General features: G+C 40.5%; 1 protein-coding gene across 4 annotated transcripts in view; it reads right to left on the bottom strand.

Moving 5' to 3' along the window:
- Positions 1-23,392, bottom strand: part of dlg2 (discs large MAGUK scaffold protein 2) — a 652,656-nt gene that overhangs the window by 471,218 nt on the left and 158,046 nt on the right. For all 4 annotated transcript variants that reach the window (XR_004412314.1, XM_033022520.1, XM_033022521.1 and 1 more), the window contains one exon: positions 5,903-6,019. Coding sequence is in view for 3 of the 4 variants with exons in the window: in XM_033022520.1 (XP_032878411.1) it covers positions 5,903-6,019 (117 nt within the window). In the remaining variant the exon portion in view is untranslated. The remainder of the gene's footprint in view (positions 1-5,902; positions 6,020-23,392) is intronic.

Below are 23,392 nucleotides of genomic sequence, written 5' to 3'. Positions count from 1 at the left end.
GTACGTGGTAGCGTGTTTTCTAAAATCAATATAAAGCGCAAACAGGAAGTGGTCAAGATTACACTTTTAATTATAGAGAAGGTAAGGCAACTTCAATTAGGCAAGGCAACTTTAATTAGGCAAGGCAACTTTAATTAGGCAACACAGCTTTAGCATTTCCAAACCAAAGGCAACACAGCTTTAGCATTTCCAAACCAAAGGCAACACAGCTTTAGCATTTCCAAACCAAAGGCAACACAGCTTTAGCATTTCCAAACCAAAGGCAACACAGCTTTAGCATTTCCAAACTATATTTTCAAACCACATTAAGGGCACTGACAGGTCAGTAAAACCACTCACGGTTTAGTAGACATGTGTTCAGTGTTATTCACAGCTTAGACTGAGAGACGAGACCCTCTTGTTCCCCCATCTTGCAGAGACTGACTAAGGCACTCAACACTTCCGAGTTTTTTAGTCCCTCTGGAAGGGGCGTGGCCTTCAGGAGAGAGAATCTCAACATTTTTTTAAACAGTAATAACTCTTTTATTTTTCATCGATGGGAGAAATTCTCTTGTCCTGCGCAGCGAAGGGGGACCCCGAGTAAGATGGCCAAAAATCACAGCCGTAAGTGGCAGCATTTTTTCTAAAATCAATATAAAGGATAACAGGAAGTGGTCAAGATCAGATTTTTAGTAATATAGATAGATACGTCAACCCAGGCAAAAAGAAGGCAGAGTTTCTCAGGTGATCAGATGTCAGGATTCCTGGAGAAATGCAGTCATGGAGCCAGTGTAGAAACTCAACTGTACCTTTGTAATGTAGGGAAGAACTGCAGATGCTGGTTTACACCGACAATAGCCCCAAAAGGCTGGAGTAACTCAGCGGGTCAGGCAGCATCTCTGGAGTAAAGGAATAGGTGACGTTTTAGGTCGAAACCAGACTGTACCAGTACCTTGGGTAGACAAAAATGCTGGAGAAACTCAGCGGGTGAGGAAGCATCTATGGAGCAAAGGAAATAGGCAACGTTTTGGGTTGAAACCCTTCTTCAGACTGATCGAGTACCTTTGTAGTTCTGGACTGTTCTCCACACTGGGATGGATGTTCATTAGGTCATCAACAATAGTTGTGAAGTAGGATTAGGCTGGATAGCTCACTTCCTTTAGTTCAATGCTCTTTTTCAGTACCTTACATTTCTATGATTCTGTAATGCTCACTCTACTTCTGCCCAACTGTAGGAAGAACTTTCTTCCATTTGCTAAATTTATTCTGCATTTCTAGTCAGCTTTCCATCCTGTACACCATATGAGCTTAGTTAAATCTCTGCTATCTATATTCTATAATCCATCATGTTTCACACATCCATCTTTTTACTGATTTAAATTAACACCTTGTTCCTCAATACGTCCAATTTAAAATTCTGAACCCTTATGTTCCTCTGAAATTGATCTTCTATCATTAGCTGTCTTGGCCACATTGTTAAATTTTAAAATGGTTTGTACTTTACGACCAATTTATTTAATCGTGATTGCCGTATAATGCACATTTTTAAAACAATCAGAAACATGATTAAAACAAGTAAAGCCAATAACAAATCTGATCAACTTGCAAATGGTTGCCAATAGTTTGTGCACCCCCGGTGCTTTCTGTTTCTCACTATCTAGAATCTTCTAACCTAAGTCTGCATTTGGACAGTGTTCCACCGTTGTTTGGCACCAGTGGGCGAGTACAGCACTCAGAAACCAGCAAAGAAAATGTATTGCACCCGAAAAGGAGTGGAAAGCCAGCACTGTATGGGCACAGTGTGCAGTAGGTGCCTGGGACATTTTATAATGAGCCCCTCACCCACCTTCCCTTCAGGCAGCAGTATCTCTTCTCCTCTAAGGCAGTCCCTTGGATGAAGGATGCTGTACTTTCACCAGTTTGTTAAGAGACCAAGGTGGGAATCACTGAATCCTCAGCAGATGGAGCTGCTGTTGACGGATGGAATGGGAGGGTGGTTGGTTTGTGAGGTGGTCTATTCCTTCCACTGCTTCCACAATGCATAGATTTGACATTTTCAATATCATCTCACATTCTACTCCAATTTAGTAGTCAAGGGGCTGTGATTCCCTGGAGTCAGTAGGGATGTTGCATTTCAGTTTAGTTTAATGATGCAGAATGTAAGTCCAATTGGCGCACTGAATTCTTGCCGACCATCGATCATCCGTACACTAGTTCTATGCCATCCTACTTTTGCATCCTATACACTAGGGGCAATCAACCTGCAAACCTGCACATCTTTGGAATTTGGAAAGAAACTGGAGCTGCCGGAGAAAACCCATGTGGTCACAGGGAGAACATACAAACTCCGCACAGACAGCACCCGTAGTCAGGATGGTACCCAGGTCTCTGGCGCTGTGAGGCAACAGCTCTACCACTGCAACATAGTGCCGCCTTTTTTCACTGTGTCAGGATTGCACAGGCGCTTCAGTTTTCTCCCGCATCCTACAGATGACCTAGTTAGAAGATTGATTGGCAACTGGACATAGCCACTGATGTAATAAGTGGGTAGTTGAATCAATAGGCCATTAACGGAACATGTGTGAGCAAATGGGAAATAAGTGGGGTGATGATACTGCTCTGGGAGCCAACAGATTCTATAGGCTAAATGGTCTCATTCTATGTCGTGAGGAAAAGTGTGAATAGCTGAGTGTGTTATTGACTACCTGATTTCCAGCAAATGTGAATAATTCAGTTTCTCTCTTTATGATAACAATTGTTATATAGTAATAAAGAACTGGAATCCTAACTATGAGTAGTACATTGTGTTTTATTCATTATTCTTGACCTCTGTAGGATTTGACACATTTAATGAGAGGATCCTCTTCCAATTTCCAATTATCCCAAATCATCTCCATGGATTACTTGTTCTTGCTTTGTTCCACTCTTATCAAATTGTTGGCAAAAAATGTACTTTCTATTTCTGGAGATTTCCTTTGCACCCTTCACTTTTTCAACTCTTAACTGCTCCTTGGCAATATCATCTGAAGATACATTAGCTTCTTTTTTCTAATGCCTCTGTACAAGTAGGTAACTTTAAAAATAAAGAATTTCATTTATTTTTCCAATCTATGATCAGCTGAAATTTTCTGAAGCAAAGAAATAAGATTGAACGTAGAACAATAGAGCACAAGAACAGGCCCTTTAGCCCACAATGTTCATGCTGAACATTATACCAAGTTACCAATGTGATCTCACAAGCTCTCCACTCTGCATTGGACTACTTGGATCATAAAAACCTGTACATCAGGCTGTTTTTTATAGACTACAGCTCGGTGTTCAATACCATCATCCCATCCAAGCTGGTTACCATGCCCTGTACATAGGGGAGAGGGTAGGGCTGAAGATGTCCTGGGCCTGGTCAAGCTAGCCATCCGTGAGTCACGGCGGCAGGCGGAAGAGGGCTCTGCCCGAGCCAGCTGCCTGCCCCTTTTCCGGGGTTTACGTCCGCGCCCGGGTGGTACGAGAAAGGGAATACGCGCTGTCCACGGTCACCCTGGGGGATTTCCGGGACCGTTGGGCACCGATGGGGGTTGAATGTATCCTGGACAAGGATTGTAATATAGTTGTTTAGTAGTTTATTTGTTTTGTCTTGGACTATGGTGGTGGGTTCTGTTTTGTTTTATTGTGTTGTAAATACAATTTTAATATTTAAATAAATAATTTTGTTTAAAAAAAAGCTGGTTACCAAGCTCACGGAACTGGGTCTCTGCGCATCCCTCTGCAATTGGATCTTCGACTTCCTCATCCACAGACCACAGTCTGTTCGAATTGGCAGAAACACTTCATCCTCAGTAACAATCAGTATGGGAGCACCTCAAGGCTGTATGTTCAGCCCCCTGCTTTACTCACTCTATACTTATGACTGTGTAGCTGGACATAGTGTGAATTTCATCATCATGTTCGCCGACGGCACCACTAATGTTGGATGAATCACAGATGGTGATGTCAGAGTATAGAAGTGAGATCCACAGATTGATCAAATGGTGCCAGCACAACAACCCAGCTCTCAACATCAGTAAAACCAAGGAACTGATTGTGGACTTTGGTAGGGGAAGGATGAGGATACACAATCCTGTTTACATCAATGGGACAATGGTGGAGAGGGTCAAATATTACAAATTCCTGGACGTGCATATTTCTTAAGATCTTTCCTGGACCCAGCACACTGATGCAATTATAAAGAAGGCACATCAGCGACTACTTCCTGAGAAGATTACGGAGTTTCGGCATATCAATGAGGATTCACCTGAACTTCTACAGTTTTACAGTAGAGAGCATATTGACTGGTTGCATCGTGGCTTGGTTCGGCAACTTAAACGTCCAGGAGCGGAAAAGACTGCAAAATGTTGTACCCACTGCCCAGTCCATCACCGGCTTTGACCTCCCCACCATCAAAGGGATCTATCGGTCGCTGCCTCAAAAAGGCAGCCAACATCATCAAAGACCCACACCGTTCTGGCCACACACTCATTTCACCATTGCCATCGGAAAGAAGGTACAGGAGCCTGAAAACTCTAATGTCCAGGTTCAGGAACAGCTTCTTCCCTACAGCCATCAGGCTATTAAACACGACAACAAATAAGCTCTGAGCTGCAACAGACTATTATTATTATTGCACTATATTTGTTAGTTATTGCGTATGTGTGCATGTGTATATACACACTGAACATTTTTTCTTCTCCCGTTATGTACTATGTTTCTGTTGTGCTGCAGCAAGTAAGAATTTCCTTGTCCTGTCTGGGACATAAGTTCAGTGTGTGTATACACATGCACACATACGCAATAACTAACAAATCTGGGGCATAAGACAATAAAACACTCTTGACTCTTGAACTAATCTCCTCTGCTTGCATATGATCCTTATCTCTCCATTCCATGCATATCCATGTGCCTATCTAAAATCCTCTAAATGCCACTACTGTATCTGCCTCCACCACTACATCTGGCAGTGCGTTCCAGGCACCCACTACTCTCTATGTAAATAGCTTACCCCACACATCTCAAAACCTTTGTCCCTCTCATCTTGAAGCTATGCCCTCTGAACTTTTATATTTCTACCCTGGGAAAAAGGTCTGACTTTACCCTATGTATGCCTCTCATACCTTTACATACTTCTCAGGTCACAACTAAACCCCTATGAAAATACTTTGGTACTTTGCATTCTCTTGCCACCAAATCTATTCTCTGCCCAGCAACTAATTGTAGCTTCACACAGTCTTTCATGCATTAAACTAATCATGCACTCCCACATGGACATAAAGATCCCAAGCTATTATTGAAAAAAGAGCTGAAAAGTTCACCATGAGTCGACATCACTATTTATTCCTCAAAAACATAATCTAAAACAGATTGTTTGCTTAGTGTGTTTTCGAGGAAATGTATATGCATAATTGACTAATATGTTTCCAAGAGTGACTGTTTCCAAAAAAAATGGAATCATCTATAAATTACTCTTGGATGTCCAGAATTCATCCAAATTATAGGTTCCCTTTTTTGGCCTTTTTATCTGGAAGTACCAACTATTAGCTTCAGCTATCATGAGTACAATATTGATGATTTACACGTAGGTATTGTTAAAACTCAGTCTGACATTATAAACACAAAAGAAGTGAATGCATACTATGAATTTATTATAACAGTTTCCATCAAATCATTAATGTGCATGTTATCACTGTTTTTGATGGAATTTACTATTTTGATAGGATTTACTATTTTTGATAAGATTTACTATTTTTGATAGGATTTACTATTTGTTAGGTGATCAGAACTGATACAATGTAGATTTGAAAATGGTCTCAACAGCTAGAAGCAGTCAGATGATTTTTTTATGGTTTCAGGAACAATATCTCTTCTTTTTACACTGGCAATTGTTGGAACTGACCTGATGGGATTCTGTGCCTTCTTTAAAGTTCACAGCATCTTCAAATTCCAGATCATAGGGCTGTTCTTCCATGTCAGTCAAGTCAAGGAGCTGGGCTTGTACATCACAGGGATGAACCTAATAACCAGAGGCAAGAGTGATGTCATAACAGAGAGACATAGTCTGAGACTAAGCAACAGTTATCCTATCATATTATGTGTATTATTTTTGACTTGTATTTGCAGCAGATCTAGTAATGAGTTACAAAAACTTAACAGCTGACTGTCCACACCATCATAGTGTCCATGAGTGAACAGAGTAATAACTAATTCAACTTTACAAATAGCCTGCAATAAATAGCCTAAACTAAAATAAACTTTGCATGGATGTACCACCAGATTAAAAAAAAGACTTTAATCGGTTATATAATGGAGGTTATGTCAATAGGAGAACACTGACTCCAAAACAACAGCAATCTGATTGAGAATGAAATAACTGTCACTCCAATAAATGCTGGAAAATAGTTCTGTGCAGCAAGAATGAACAGTATCTTTCATTATCCACAGTGCAATCACAAAACAAAGTTTAAAGTTGAACACTTTAATTATAAATTATTGCATTAGTTCATGATTCATATTTAATAAGAGTAACTATGCTGACTCAGTGCCAAAAATATTAATAGGCACATACACAACAGCTTCCGAATCTGGCCGAGAAATGCACAGCCAATAATAAATGTAATGGTGTCACCCACACCTTCTAAAAGTGAAGCATTTCCTCCAATTGATATGTGCAGCTATGAAAGTACCACAAATCTTTGAAGCTGCAGCTGTAATATGAATATCATTCATATGTGTGTTTGATGCCATTATACTATTCAAATTTAACTTTTGCAGAAATTAAAACGTAGGGATGCAAGAGTTTCTTTTAATTCATATATTATTATTGATTTGGGCACCAAATGCTGGGGCGAATGTTTTTCCTAATTTAATTATGCACCGAGGACAGCAAAAATCTGAATTTCAAAAACTGTTAAATTTATCAGTGACATGATATATATTAGAGAGACATGGCTAATTATAAATTGTAGAAATCTTTTTAATAACATGGAGCAGATTATAGTTATGTATATTTGCTTAATTCAATGCGATGGCAAAGACTAAAAATATCCACAGATTTAAAAGCAAAATATGTATTGTTGGCAGAGGACATTTTATTATGATTTTTTGTAACAAGAAAAGACAGTATTAATAATAAATGTATAATGTCCCTCAAAACAGTTTCAGAGATCAGGATACACAATTAATGCATGTCTATTGGATGGAATGAATGCAGCACATCAGCGAAATGCTGCCCACTCATTCCCATGAATGCAGCATCCAGCCAGTGCCAAACACAATGTTTCAACAGTTCAGCAAGCATCCAATATCTTACGTGGTATGGACTGATTGAATCTAGTTTGCAGCACAAAACTGATATTCACCTTTAAACGGAGAAGCCATTCAGTTGTAACGAGTACTAACAGGGATTCTACAACTATTTTAGCGCTATTAAACAATGGAAAGTGGTAGCACACTGTACACACCATGTTCCATGATTTTCAGAGGCTGCAGAGGATTGAAGGAGGTTCAAAGCAGGTCTACACTAATTGACAACTAATTGGAGTATCCCAAGGATCCAGAAATACCACTACAAAAGTTCAATGACCTCACACAAGTGACAAAAGAATCACAGTATGCATTCTAATTGGTCACACTGGCAAATGGACTACTAGTCTGAGATATCGCTCAATAATCTGCCACTGAAATTACATTATTAGAATAGTAACCAATGGTGAGTAATGAGGCAGATATATAAATATGATTCCCATTAAGCCATTTGATGAAATAAAATTTTGTTAAAAATGAAGATCACTTTTCAGATATCACATACCGCAAGAGCACCATGAGTAGGAAGGAACTGCAGATGCTGGTTTAAACCAAAGATAAACACAAAATACTGGAATAACTCAGCGCGATAGGCAGCATCTCTGGAGAGAAGGAATGGATAACGTTTGGGGTCGAGACCTTTCTTCAGACTGAGAGTCAGGGGGAGAGGGAGGGGGAGATACAGAGATAAGGAAGTGCAAGGTCTGACAATGAGACATCAAAGGGTTGACATTCAAGGATAATGTAGAATAGATAGTTGTTAGCTAAGAGAAAGTAACAACAAAGCAGAAATAAAATGTAATCAGGTACAGTCAGTCAGGGCGGCACGGTGGCGCAGCAGTAGAGTTGCTGCCTTACAGCTATGGGTGCTGTCTTGTATGGAGTTTGTACGTTCTCCCCGTGACCACGTGAGTTTTCTCCGAAATCTTCGGTTTCCTCCCACACTCCAAAGACGTTTCCGCGCTGTATCTCTAAACTAAACTAAATTAAACTAGTCAGACTGATCGGAGTACTGGGGTGGGGGAGGGATGGAGAGAGAGGGAAAGCAAGGGTTACATGGTTAGAAAAATCAATATTCTCTCCATCCCTCCTCCTTCCCAGTTCTCCGACCAGTCTAACTGTCCCTGATTACATTTTATTTGTTTGCTTTGTTGTTACCTTCTCCTGGTTAACAATGATCTGTTCTACATTTTCCTCAATCTCCACCCCCTTTGATGTCTCGTTCTCACACCTTACTTCCTTATCTCTGGATCTCCCCCTCCCCCTCCCCCGACTCCCCTGAAATAGCGGCACATTTGGAAAGCAGTAACAGGATCGGTCCAAGTCAGCATGGATTTACGAAGGGGAAATCATGCTTGACTAAACTTCTGGAATTTTTTTAGGATGTAACTAGGAAAATGGACAAGGGAGAGCCAGTGGATGTAGTGTACCTGGACTTTCTTTTTTTATTTATTTTTTATTTTTTTGCTTTTTTTTTTGCAGTGAAGATAGTTTTTTTTTTGTTTTTTTTATTAGAAGTACAATAATTTACAGTAATACACACCACATATATCTTATTACATTTGTTGTACCCCTTCATTTTTTGAGCTTTAAGAAAGATAGAAATAAAAGAAGTAAGGAAAGTGAGAAAGAGTCGTGAAAGTGCAGGAAAGTGTTGGAAAAAGAGAGCCCATTAGAGAGAGAGTTAGAGAAGAAAGTTAAGAAATAGACCCTAGAAAAGAAAGAAAGAGAAACAATCGCTCTATTATAAAAAAACTCCGCAAAAAGGGATATACCAACCATATTTTTCATCCCCCGTTACCAGATCCTGGCACCATTTATTTTTTAAATTACTGTTGCACTTTATGCTTCTAGTAAGCTCATAAATGCAGACCACATCTTTTGGAAGTGGTCTGCTTTGCCTGCGAGGAGGAGTCTCATATCTTCCAGGTGTAATGTTTCGAGCATGTTTGAAATCCACATTTTTGTTGTTGGTATAGGAGCGTTTTTCCAGAATTTGAGTATAAGCTTTTTTCCCGTTATTAGCCCGTAATTAAATAAATTCTTTTGAAACACGTTTAGTTCAGGGCTACCTTCCGTTATTCCAAAAATAATCCATTCTGCTTTTGGTATCAGTTTTATTTTAAATAATATTGGGAAAATTTCGAATATTTCATTCCAGAATTTTTGGATTTTTATACAAAAAACAAAAGAGTGCGCTATGGTAGCTTCTTGAGACTGACATTTATCACAAATGGGTGAGATGTTAGGGAAAAGTTTATTTATTTTGGTTTTTGAATAGTATAGTCTATGTAATGTATGTACCTGGACTTTCAGAAAGCATTTGATAAGGTCCCACACAGGAGATTGATGGGCAAAATTAGGACACATGGAATTGGGGGTAGAGTGCTGACATGGATAGAAAATTGCTTGGCAAATAGGAAACAAAGAGTAGGGATTAACGGGCCCCTTTCAGAATGGCAGGCAGTGATTAGTGGGGTGCGGGATTTAAAATAACATTAGCAAATTTGCAGATGGCAAAGCTGGGTGGCAGTGTGAACTGTGAAGAGGATGCTATGAGAATGTAGGGTGACTTGGACAGGTTGGGTGAGTGGGCAGATGCATGGCAGTTGCCGTTTAATGTGGATAAATGTGAGATTATCCACTTTGGTAGGAAAAACAGGAAGGCAGATAACTATCTAAATGGTGTCAAGTTGGGAAAAGGGGTAGTACAATGGGATCTGGGGGTCCTTATTCATCAGTCAATGAAAGTAAGCATGCAGGTACAGCAGGCAGTGAAGAAAGCGAATGGCATGTTGGCCTTTATACCAAGAGGAGTTGAGTATAGGAGCAAAGAAGTCCTTCTGCAGTTGTACAGAGCCCTTGTGAGACCACACCTGGAGTATATTGTGTGCAGTTTTGGTCCCCTAATTTGAGGAAGGACATTCTTGCTATTGAGGGAGTGCAGCGTAGGTTTACAAGGTTAATTCTCGGGATGGCAGGACTATCATATGCTGAGAGAATGGAGCAGCTGGGCTTGTATACTCTGGAGTTTAGAAGGTTGAGAGGGGATCTTATTGAAACATAAAAGATTATTAAGGGTTTGGACACGCTGGAGGCAGGAAACATGTTCCCGATGTTGGGGGAGTCCAGAACCAGGGGCCACAGTTTAAGAATAAGGGGTAAGCCATTTAGAACGGAGACGAGGAAACACTTTTTCTCACAGATAATTGTGAGCCTGTGGAATTTTCTGTCTCAGAGGGCGGTGGAGGACGGTTCTCTGGATACTTTCAAGACTGAGCTAGATAGGGCTCTTAAAAATAGCGGAGCCGGAGGATATGGGGAGGAGGCAGGAACGGGGTACTGATTGGGGATGATCAGCCATGATCACATTAAATGGCAGTGCTGGCTCGAAGGGCCGAATGGCCTACTCCTGCACCTATTGTCTATTGTCTATTGACTCTCAGTCTCAACAAGGGTCTCGACCCAAGACGTCACCCATTCCTTCTCTCCAGAGGTGCTGCCTGTCCCGCTGAGTTACTCCAGCAATTTGTGTCTATCTTCTGCAAAATCATCATTCCTGGTGTGGCAGGACACACCCGAGGATGTGGAGGCTCAGTTGGAAGGGAATGGCACCAAGAATACTCAGCATTGACCTGGATCCCATGAGCCACGAGGTCTCATTTCATCTTCAAATTCAGATGATGAAACTACTTGAGTTGTAGATCACCAATCTAGTAAATATATATCTATGTCAGTATCATTATGAACAATCACTGTGTATTCCTTTGAAGAGATGAAGTTTGTTTTCAAACTGAGGGTAAATTCCATCCTGCACTAAGTAACAAACTGTATAGATTTATTATAAATCATGCAACTTAAACTTGACATCCGTGAGTACTATGAACCATTATCATAGCAGAATTGTAATCGTGGTCTATTAAATCACTTACTTTATAATTACTATTTAGCAGGAATTCAACCAGGCTCAAGAATATGCATGGACAAATGTGTCTGGTGCTTTACTGGGCATACTTCAGAACAAAGTTGTAACGTGGTGAAGCTAATAGTGCAAAGCGAACAAATGTTACATAATGGAAGCAAGCAAGCAATTATACAAACTATGTATCAGGTCAAACTCTGCAGACCTGCCAGGTCCAGTTGTGAATGGTATAAAATAATAGTTCATAGGAGAATCAGTTCCATAAATATAACCACCCTCAACAATGGCTGACGAAGACGAGAATAAAGAAGAATAAAGAGTTTGCAACCACTTTTAGCAAAAATGTGCTAACTGGAGATTTATGTTTGGCTCCTCCATCATTACAGAAATTACTCTTCAAACTGTTTAACTCACTCCATTTAGAAAACATCTGATGATTGTAATGTATACAGAACCTTGAGAGCATCTATTCTTAACTATTGGACTTAACTTGGACTATTCTTAACCCTGACTAAGCTCTTTCAGTACAGCTAAACACTGTCATATTTCTACCAATGTCGAAAATTGCCTTGCTTTGGCCTTCCCTCAAATCCAACCTCGCTAAATACCACCTAATCTATCTGCATTAAATAATTAGTAAAATTATAGAGAATGTGCCTGACAGGGTTTTGGACTACTCAACAATAACTTCCTCAGTGATGTTCAGATTGGGCATATACAGACCATATTTACCACTTTCAAATGAACCAAAGCAATTAAGGTTAATCAGAAGGATTTTCTTAGAAAAATAAACCAAGTTATATTTACAACAAATATATTTTCTTCTCCAACATAAGTAAAGTTGGGTTGGACAGTCGTGGAAGATTGGTCAAAAATGAAATGAACCGTGAGTATACAGACACATCAGGAGGAGCAAAACATAAATCTCTAGTTTGCATATTTTTACTAAATGTGGTTGCAAACTCTTTATTCTTCTTTATTCTCATCTTCTGGGGCCAGCCATTGTTGAGGGTGGTTATATTTATGGAACCAATTCTCCTATTAACTATTATTAGATTTGATGAGCAGATCCAGTTAATATGATATCCAATTGATGTATGACCCAACTGACACCCACCTGAAACTCCTGTGGAAAGATAATATCAGGAGCTTGTACTCTACCTTTATATGGAGGGATCGACAAACATTTACCCAGTGGATCACTAAATCGACAAAGTAATTCTACTGCACGACATCCTGTAACTGGTCAAAACTAAAGAGATTTTCAAGGTACAAACATATGCTTAACAAAACTTCTCCAGAAATGCATCTCTTTCATAAATCATTGAACATGATTTGAAATTCCCAATCTATATACATCTGCCTCTCATAGACCACGAACATTAATTTAAATAAATTGGTCTGCAGTCTAATAAACTGGTCAAAGTTGGAAATCCCTGTGCATACGTTTATAATAACTACAAATTGCATATGGTTCCATTCATATTAAACTTTACGGACCACTTAACCTTGTAGAAAGCTAACGTTTTATAATAAGACAGAAAAACTCTGAGCAAGTTAGTCAAATTTCTAATGAAATTGAAAATCAATAAACTGAGGATTCCAAAAATCTGAATTTAAAACAAGAAATGCTGGGAACATTTGGCAGGTCAAGCAGTATCTGTGATAAGAGAACGTTGCCTATTTCCTTCGCTCCTTAGATTCTGCTGCACCCACTAAGTTTCTCCAGCATTTTTGTCTACCTTCGATTTTCTAGCATCTGCAGTTCCTTCTTGAACAGTTACAATGAAGCTGCAGGAGGGGCGATAGGCCAAAGGATATCTCTGAAAGGGTGCGGCTAGATGGCATTTTAAGTATCAGAATCCCCTGAGCAACTCTCTCTGAGATATTTCCCTTGTGCTACCCATCTTTTGCCACCCTCTGTGTTAAGGGGCTGTCCCACTGCGGCGACCTAATCTGCGAGTTCAGAAGAGTGCCTTCGACCTTGAAGCTCGAGGGCACTCGCCTGGAAAACCTCGAGCTGGATCGACCATCAGCGATGAAACCGCGAGCTGGATCGACCGACCGTACACACACAGAAACACATCGCAAAGGCGGGGGCCAGGGAAAGTGGGGGAGCGCTGTCTGAAATTCACACCCGCGATGAAGAGGGTGGTAAAAGACGGCTGCACCGTGTACGTTAAGTCCTTTAGAGAGCGCGGGGGAGAAGGGGGGGGAGAAGGGGGGGGAGAAGGGGGAGGGGGGTAGAAAGGGGGGAGAAGGGGGCGAGAGAAGGGGGAGAGAGAAGGGGGGGGAGAGAAGGGGGGAGAGAAGGGGGGGAGAGAAGGGGGGGAGAGAAGGGGGGGGAGAGAAGGGGGGGGAGAGAAGGGGGGGGAGAGACGGGGGGGAGAGACGGGGGGGAGAGACGGGGGGGGAGAGAAGGGGGTGTAGAGAAGGGGGGTGAGAGAAGGGGGGGAGAGAAGGGGGGGAGAGAAGGGGGGGAGAGAAAGGGGGGGAGAGAAGGGGGGAGAGAAGGGGGGGGAGAGAAGGGGGCGGAGAGAAGGGGGGGGAGAGAAGGGGGGGGAGAAGGGGGGGAGAGAAGGGGGGGAGAGGAGGGGGTTAGAGAAGGGGGCGAGAGAAGGGAGGGGAGAAGGGGAGGGAAGAAGGGGAGGGAAGAAGGGGGGGGAGAAGGGGTGGAGAAGGAGGGGGAGACAATTTTAAGAAGTCAGACAACGTTTAATAAAGTTTATATTTTCGCTCCATAGATGCTGCTACACCCGCTGAGTTTCTCCAGCATTTTTGTGTACCTTTAATAAAGTTTAGTGGGCATTTAACCTACCGGTCGGTTTTCCTTGGTCCTGAAAACTCCAATGAGCCAATTAAAATGCCCGGTCAGCGAAGGAGATTGCCTACGGTTGCCCTCGACTGCCTGTAATTAAATAGCGACCCCACTCCACTGCACTACGAGTTAAAAAGAACCATGCCGACCAATTTTTACTCGCCGAAAAATTTTCAACATGCCAAAACAAATTCCGTGGCCTAGCTGAGGCTGCGAGTATGCAGGAACTTCCCTCGAGTATGAAGGAGAGTTCCAGTGACCTCGCAGGACCTCCTAGGACCACGTGTCAACCCTGCTGCGAGTTTGAGTCAAGGGCAAACTCTTCTAAACTCGCAGATTAGGTCGCCGCAGTGGGAAAGCCCCTTAAGTTAAATCTAACTTAATTTTAAGTTTCCAGTTCCAATGATAGGTCTTTGACCTAAAATGTTAACATTGATTCTCTTCCTACAGATACTGCGTGGCATGCTGAGCATTTCCAGCAATATCTGTTTTTATTTTACGTTAGCCCAATTTCTAAGTGTTTCCATAGACTCACAGTTTAAAATTGTGTGTTTCAATTTAAGGAATTTGTGTTTATCTGGACAAGTACGGGGGTAACATTGTGAAACTACTGAAGCAAACATAGTCGTAGAACTATTTAACACACCATCTTATTAAGTCAATGTATTCTGACAAAAAGGATGAAAAAGGAGAAAACCAACAAACTAGAATAAAGTAGTATTATATCTATTCTGTTATTATTCCTCATTAAACCCATACAAATAAAACAAGAAAGTGTACTTTATTGATCAAAAACTTTATTACAAAACTCAGATTCACATTAGAAATCCATAACGATTTAATTAAAATGAAAAGAAACATAGTTTAAATATAGAAACTGGATAACCTTAGTAAACATTAGCGCGAGGCAAGTTTTTTTTTTGCACAGAGGATGGTGAGTGTCTGGAATGCGCTGCCAGGGTTGATGGGATGAATGTGCAGGGAATGGAGCAATGTGGATTATATGCAGGCAGACAAGACTTCGTTTTGGCATCTTATTCGGCACAGACATTGAAGGTCGAAGGGCCAGTTCTTGTGCTGTACTGTTCCATGTTCAATGTATTATTAGTAACTGCTGCCTTTACCATAATATGAATATCCCTTGACTGAATTTAAAGAATTAAAACATATACAGTTACTCTCCTCCAAGTGAATGCACTTTGTACAATTTATATAGCTATATTCCCACAATGGAATGTGGTTTGTATCAGAAAATCAACTGATTGTCATCCAGCAAAGGTGTATCATTAACATACTTTGAGGAAGAAAATAACCTTGTATTTCATTCTCCTTAGCCTAAGACCATAAATGAATGAACTGTATTTTATGGTCTGTTATCTTGTGTAATCAGTTTGACATGCTTTAAACACTGCATTCAATAGACAAATAATTTCCAAATGTACACCATCAGAAGATATCCAGAAACCACGGTCTGGAAATCCAAGGAGACCCAATCTGTAGTACAGCTATGCATTATAGAAAAGTAAAGGTCTGAGTCATTGGCTCTCCTGCTGTGAACTTCAGTTGTGCAGTCCCTTCATCAAACATGTGTCATTGAGTACGCCATTCAGAGAGGTTGTGAAGAGTGGAAGAGGGGATTATATGGGCACAGCTGTTTGGCAAAACAAAGAATAGAGAACTGCAGATGCTGAAGTTTTGAGCAAAACACAGTGCTGGAGGAACTCAATGTTATGCTAAGGCAGCATCTATGGAGGGAATGGACAGAATACCATATGTGTTTTGTGTCAGGACCCTTCTTTATATATCAGTCTGAAGAAGGATCTCGACCCAAAAAATCATCAATCCATTCCCTCCACAGATGCTGCCTGACCTGCTGAGTTCCTCTCGCACTTTGTACTTCTTGGCGACTGGAGAAATATGGTGGTTAAAGTGGAGCAAATCAGCCCCTGACAATGAGATAGTCATCGGGAAGGTAAGGGATCATAGACCTCTCCACAAACCCCAATGGTCAGGTAGAAATATTAAAGCAAAAGAATGATGCAGAGCTGAGGAGTGGATATCAATGACAAACAGTGATGGATGGACAGTGAGATTGAGTCTTGGCTCAATGGTAACACTGGGTCAAGGATACAGAGCATTCAGAAAGTAATCAGACCTCTTCACTTTTTCCACATTTTGTTACATTACAGCCTTATTTTTAAATGGATTATTTTTTTATCATCAATCTACATACAATACCACAGAATGAAGAAGCAAAAACAGGTGTTTAGAAATTTTTGCAATTAAAAAAAAACTGAAATATCACATTTACATAAGTATTCAGACCCTTTGCTATGACACTCAAAAAGTTCATCGTAATTCCATTGATTATCCTTGAGATGCTTCTACACCTTGATTGGAGTCCACCAGTGGTAAATTAAATTGATTGGACATGATTTGGAAAGGCACACACCTGTCTACATAAGGTCCCACAGCTGACAGTGCATGTCAGAGCAAAAATCAAGCCTTAAAGACGAAGGAATTGTCCGTAGACCTCCGAGACAGGATTGTGTCGAGACACAGATCTGGGGAAGGGTATAAAACAATTTCTGCAGCATTGCAGGTCCCAAAGAGCACGGTGGCCTCCGTCGTTCTTAAATGGAAGAATTTGGAATAACCAGGACTCTTCATAAAGTTGGCCGCCCGGCCAAACTGAGCAATCGGGGGAGAAGGGCCTTGTTCAGGGAGGTGACCAACAACCCGATGGTCACTCTGACAGAGCTCCAGAGTTCTTCTGTGGAGATGGGAGAACCTTCCGGAAGGACAACTATATCTGAGGCACTCCACCAATCAGGCCTTTATGGGAGAGTGGCCGGGCGGAAGCCACTCCTCAGTGAAAGGCACATGAGGCTTGGAGTTTGCCAAAAGGGTTGTTTTCTCTGGTGCTCTGGTCTGATGAAACCAAGATTGAACTCTTTGGCCTGAATGCCAAGCGTCACGTCTGGAGGAAACCAGGCACCGCTCATCCCCTGGCCAATACCATACCTACGGTGAAGCATGGTGGTGACAGCATCATACTGTGGGGATGTTTTTCAGCGGCAGGAACTGGGAGACTAATCAGGATTGGGGGAAAGATGAACGGAGCAAAGTACAGAGAGATCCTTGATGAAAACCTGCTCCAGAGTGTTCTGGACCTCAGACTGGGGCGGAGGTTCACCTTCCAACAGGAAAACGACCCTAAACACACAGCCAAGACAACACAGGAGTGGCTTTGTGACAAGTCTGTGAATGTCCTTGAATGGCCCAGCCAGAGCCCGGACTTGAACCCGATCAAACATGTCTGGAGGGACCTGAAAATTGCTGTGCATCGATGCTCCCCATCCAACCTGACAGAGCTTGAGAGGATCTGCAGAGAAGAATGGGAGAAATTACCCAAATACAGGTGTGCCAAGCTTGTAGAATCAAGAAGACTTGAGGCTGTAATCATTACCAAAGCTGCCTCAACAAAGTACTGAGTAAAAGGTATGAATACTTAAGTAAACTTAATATTTCATTTATTTATTTTTAATTACTTAGCAAAAATTTCTAAATACCTGTTTTTGTTTTTTTTATTTGGGGTATTGGGTATGGGGTAATGTGTGTAGATTGATGGTAAAAAAAAAAAGAATTTAATCCATTTTAGAATAAGGCTGTAACTTAACAAAATGTGGAAAAGTGAAGGGGTCTGAATACATTCTGAATGCACTATATGGTGAATTGAGAGTGGGGACCAAGGGTGGCAGAATAATGAACAGGGAGAAGTTGGGGAGGGATGGAAAAAGGGTGGGGAAGTCTAGACAGTGCTTGCTACCCAAAAGATGAATGAAAATTAATTAGTAACTAAAAAGGCATCCCAGTCACAGAAGACCTAGTTGGCCTGGGAGTGATCAACAAAGGTCAGATAAAGCCAATTATCTAAGGTCCAAACACTGGCTCAAGGATCTAGTGAATTGAGAGTGGGGACCTAGAGTGGCAGGATAATGAACGGGGAGAGGCTGGGGAGGGATGAGAAAGGAGTGGGCAAGTCTAGACAGTGTTTATTACTTAAAAGATGGATGAAAATTAAGAACCAATAGGGGTCCCAGTTTGAAAAGATTTAGTTGTCCTGGGAGTGTTCAACAAGCCTCGCTTCCACCCATCTAAGGTCCAAAAGCATCCACAGTACTCCAAATGATGCACACAATGCACGGCATTCACTCTGTGCACCTGAGGCAAACATAATTTCAGTATACCTTGAAGTACCCACTCAAATTTTTGGAGTATTGTAAAATATGATGCCTCAAAATTCATAACTTTAAAAGAACCATTTCCAAAGCAGAGCTTTCGTTGCTAAGCAACCACGTTGCTGTGGTATGTTTGGTGCTGTCATTTCAAAATTGATTTCAAGTCAATCAAATTTTAACATGAGAGAATAATGAAAATTGCTGCAAGATTTAATAACAAAATATGGATCTATTTTGTGACAACTAGCACATTTCACTTTTTGTACCAGAACTTGGGTATTTAGAAACATAGAAAATAGGTGCAGGAGTCGGCCATTCGGTCCTTCGAGCCGGCACCACCATTCAATATGATCATGGCTGATCATCCAAACTCAGTACCCCGTTCCTGCTTTCTGCCCATATCCCTTGATTCCGTTCGCCTAAAGCTATATCAACACTATCTTGAAAACATCCAATGAATTGGCCTCCACTGCCTTCCGTGGCAGAGAATTCCACAGATTCACAACTCTCTGGGTGAAAATGTTTTTAATCTCAGTCCTAAATTCTTCCACTGTGACCCCTGGTTCTGGACTCCCCCAACATCAGGAAGATTTTTCCTGCAACTAGCCTGTCCAATCCCTTAATAATTCTATATGCATCCTTCCAAATTCCAGCGAATAAAAGCTTAGTCGATCCATTCTTTCATCATGTGTCATGGTAATCCTATGCTGCACCCCCTCAATAGCAAGAATGTCCTTTGTCAATTTAGGAGACCAGAACTGCACACAATACTCCAGGTGTGGTCTCACCAGGGCCCTGTACAACTGCAGTAGGACCTCCTTGCTCCTACACTCAAATCCTCTTGCTATGAAGGCCAACATGCCATTTGCTTTCTTCACTGCCTGCTGTACCTACATGCTTATTAGCAGTGACTGATGTACACCAAATTCTCGTTGCACTTCCCCTTTTCCTAATCTAACACCATTCAGATAATAATCTGCCTTCTTGTTCTTGCCACCAAAGTGGATAACCTCACATTTATCCATATTATATTGCATCTGCCATGCATCTGCCCACCCACCTAACCGATCCAAATCACCCTGCAGCATCATAACATCCTCCTCACAGCTCACCCTGCCACCCAGCTTTATGTCATTGGCGAACTTGGAGATGTTACATTTAATTTCTTTGTTTAAATCGTTAATATATATCGTAAATAACTGGGGTCCCAACACAGCCTTGCGGCACCCCACTAGACTGCATTCAGACAGAAAACACGAAAACCCAATTACCATTTAATTATTTGCCTTTGGTGACAAGTAATATCGGCACAATATCTAATTTACTAACTTTATTAAATAAATGTAATCTTTTAGTTGTATTAAAATGTTGAGAAGTACCTCAAGAAATTATTCTGACAGATAATGAAATTTTGATAACATTTTCATACATGATCCAGATGAAGTCTTATACATTTCCCAGCAAAAAACGTCATTGATAAATTAGAAATTGACCTCTCATTGTTTACTTCTGCATCCTCTCAAAGACCAAATTAAAAGCAGCTTCAACTGGCAACCTATCAAGTGACAATTTTAAAGCAGTTTAGCATAAAAGTAGTACTTGTGTTGCTAGAAACTTACTGTACACCTTCCAGGTTCAATAGGATTTACTTTTGGTTAGCCTAAATTATCAATGATTTTTTTTTTAAACTGCATACATGGAATTCAATATCAAAAACGGAGAATGCTAAAAATATTCAGCGGGTTAGGTGGCATCTATGGAAAGAGAAATGGAATTGGTAAGATAAAGGGACTTGATTCTGTTCCTCTTTCTCCAAAACTCAAGTTCTTAGCAGCTAATCTCAGTGAATTTTGTTTGGTTTTGATGCAAGAGACCTGCACCTGAAAGGAAAATGGCATACGCACTTTGTCAAATTCAACTAAAGAATAATATAAATATACCAATTAATTCCTAAAGCTTAATATATTGAATAGGTATCAGTAAAGAACATGCCTACTGCATAATGAAATTCACTTGTCTTTAAATAACCAGGAAAAAATGTAAAATATCTGTGGCCAACCATCTGACCTGAGATGCCATTTTTCAGAGCAATTTTCCTGTTCTAAGTACATTGATGCATAGCAACCAGTACCAGTTGCATTTAAAAATAGACACAAATGACAAGTGATGTTATAATAATCATCTCTTGCAGATTCCTCTTTCAGTGGGCAGAATTGGCTGTTACAGCTGAGTCAGTCAAGAAACAATGAATAAGATCATATTAAAAATATTACAGTAAAATTATGGCAGTGCTGATGAATAAAAATATCTACTTCAAATAATGTCTATTCTAATAATGTTGCAGGTTTCTATTTTTCAATTAAAACTGGGAGAATGATAATCATGATCTGCTAACATAGCAGCTGTAGCATAACTCAAAAGTTGTGACGTGTGAATGATTAAGGAATCAGTAATGTAAATTGCTTGCATTGCGTAACTTAGATAAGATACCTTTGAAACTAGATGCACCACAGGAATGATTAAGTAAAACGAGTTTCTTAAATTACATATAAAATTGAGAAACATGATCCCATGAAAATTCCATTTAATAAAAATAGAATGTTATAGAGTCGTAGCCATAGAGTCGTACAGCACAGAAACGGGCCATTTGACCTAACCTGACCATGCCAACCAAGATGCCCCATCTAAACCTGTCCAGGCTGCCCATCCCTTTACCCCAAATTACAAAACCAGATTTTGCAAGGGAATGCCAACAGTTCTGCACATAACTGCACCAGATTTCCCCCCCAGGTAGGGTAATCTAAAATGGGGAGTAGGGTAGGGGAGTCTGAACTTGCAACAGTTCACCACCATTCATGCTGGGAAATTTGCCCAATAAATATGTGGCAAAATAAAGGCACAGTGTCTCAATTGATTTGAATGAGAGGAACAGCTGCAAGAAATCATGGTAGAATTAAGAAACTGTAATTGATGTGTTTTCAACAGTTACGATTTAAATATTTCAAATGTTTTTTATTTATATTTGAATATTTTAGATATTTATATTTGTTCAGAATTAAAAAATGCATGAATATGAGTTTTTAAAGTTTTGAATGTTTCTACATGTCAAGAAGGTTTTTGATTTGTTCTGGCTACTATGAATGGAAATATTTATTCTGGAAACCTATGGCATTTAGCCCATATCTTTCTGAACCTTTTATACCTTTAAGGCAGATTATAACTTTATTGTGAAGGGGGAAAGATTTTATAGGAATCTGAGAAGTAACTTTCTCACACAAAGGGTGGTGAGCGTATGGAACGAGTTGCCGGAGGTGATAGTTTGCAGCAGGGAATATTGCAATGTTTAACAAGCAATGGGACAAGTACATGGATAGGCAAGTTTAGAGAGATATGGGCCAAACGCAGGCAAGTGGGACTAGTATAGATAGGACATGTTGGTCGGTGTGGGCAAGTTGGGCCGAGGGGCAAGTTTCCACACTGTATTGAAACTGTACCTGCCTCCACAGCTACCTCTGGCAGTTGGTTCCAATAATCCATCTACCTCACAAAAAGTCACCCCTCAAGTTCCTTTCAAATGTTTCTCCTCTCATCTTAAATCTATGCACTCTCATTTTGGACTCCCCTATCCTGCGGGGAGCAAGGCTGTGACCATTCACCTTACCTATGCCCCTCAATAATTCATATACCTATTTAAGGCCACTCTTTAGCCTCCTATGCTCCAAGGAAACACCAGTCCTGGTAACATCCTCATGAATATCTTCTGCACCCTGTCCAGCTTAATAACAATCCTTCTTTTAGATGTGTGACCAGATCAGTGCATAATTCTCCAAGTGTGGTCTCACCAACCACTTGTACAGTTTCAACCTATCTCCAGTATTTAACGCCCTGACTGATGAGAGTAAGTGTGTCAAATACCTTCTTCACCACCCTGTATATGTGTGTCGCCACTTGCAGCAAACTATGCACCTGTACCCCTAAGTCTCTGTTCTACTATAGTCTACAAGGCCCCTACCATTTTCTGTGTTAGTCCTGCCCTGGTTTAACTTCAAAATGCAACTTGTCCAAGTTAAATTCCATATCCCATTCCATGGTCCACTTCTCCAGTTCATCAGGACCTAATCTAAGAAAATCTTTTCTCTATCTACTACACAACCAACATTGGTATCATCTACAAACTTACTAACCATGTTAAAAATAATTTCACCCAAATCTTTCATATATTTGACAAACAACAGTGGATCCAGCACCAATCCCCGTGGCACACCATGTCAGAGGCCACCAATCTGAATAACAACCCTCCATTAAGAATATTCCACCTTCGGAAAATATAAGAGGTCTCACCAAATCTCTTAACTCTACCTGGTAATGCAATTGTAATAAAGGTGAAAATTGTTACAAATTGTACTGTAAGTTATGCCTTCCTAATGGTTTGCCATACACATGTCTGCTTTGTGGGTCCCATGAATCAGCAAACTACTAAATCCCGTTTACAAACACTCACCAGCCGTACGATTTTTTTTTGTTCACCTTTTTTCCCCAATATGTAGAACTTCATATTTTTCCACTCAGTTAACCTGCCTAAACGTTTTAGTTTCTTCACAACTCACTTTTCTATCTAGTTTTCTGTATCAGCAAACTGGAATCAATTGTACACTGCCCATATCATTTAATACCTCAAAATAATATGCCTGTTTGAGTAAAATGTCACATTATATTGAATTAGTTCCTTACATGATCATAGATTCAACCCATATTTCCCAACATGTGTTATCATGTGGTGGAAAATGAGACAGCTGAAGGTGATTGAGCCTACAACAATCCCCCGAAGAACTCTTGCAGAGATGTTCTAAGATCCCAAAACCTTTCCACCAATTACAAAGTAAGATGGACTATTCTCCATTTACTTGGATGAGAATAACATCAATAACTCTCAAGAAATTCAACACCAACTACGACAAAGCAGCCCACATAATTGACACTCCATTGACCATCTTTAATGTTAATTATCTCTACCATCTACAAAATACACTGCAGTTATTCGCCTAGACTACTCCCTCAATACTCCCAAACTTGCAAGTTCTCTCCGTAGATAAAATAACGATA

The sequence above is a fragment of the Amblyraja radiata genome, chromosome 6 (genome assembly GCF_010909765.2).
Source record: "Amblyraja radiata isolate CabotCenter1 chromosome 6, sAmbRad1.1.pri, whole genome shotgun sequence".
NCBI lineage: Eukaryota > Metazoa > Chordata > Chondrichthyes > Rajiformes > Rajidae > Amblyraja > Amblyraja radiata.
This window is presented reverse-complemented; position numbering and strand designations above follow the sequence as displayed.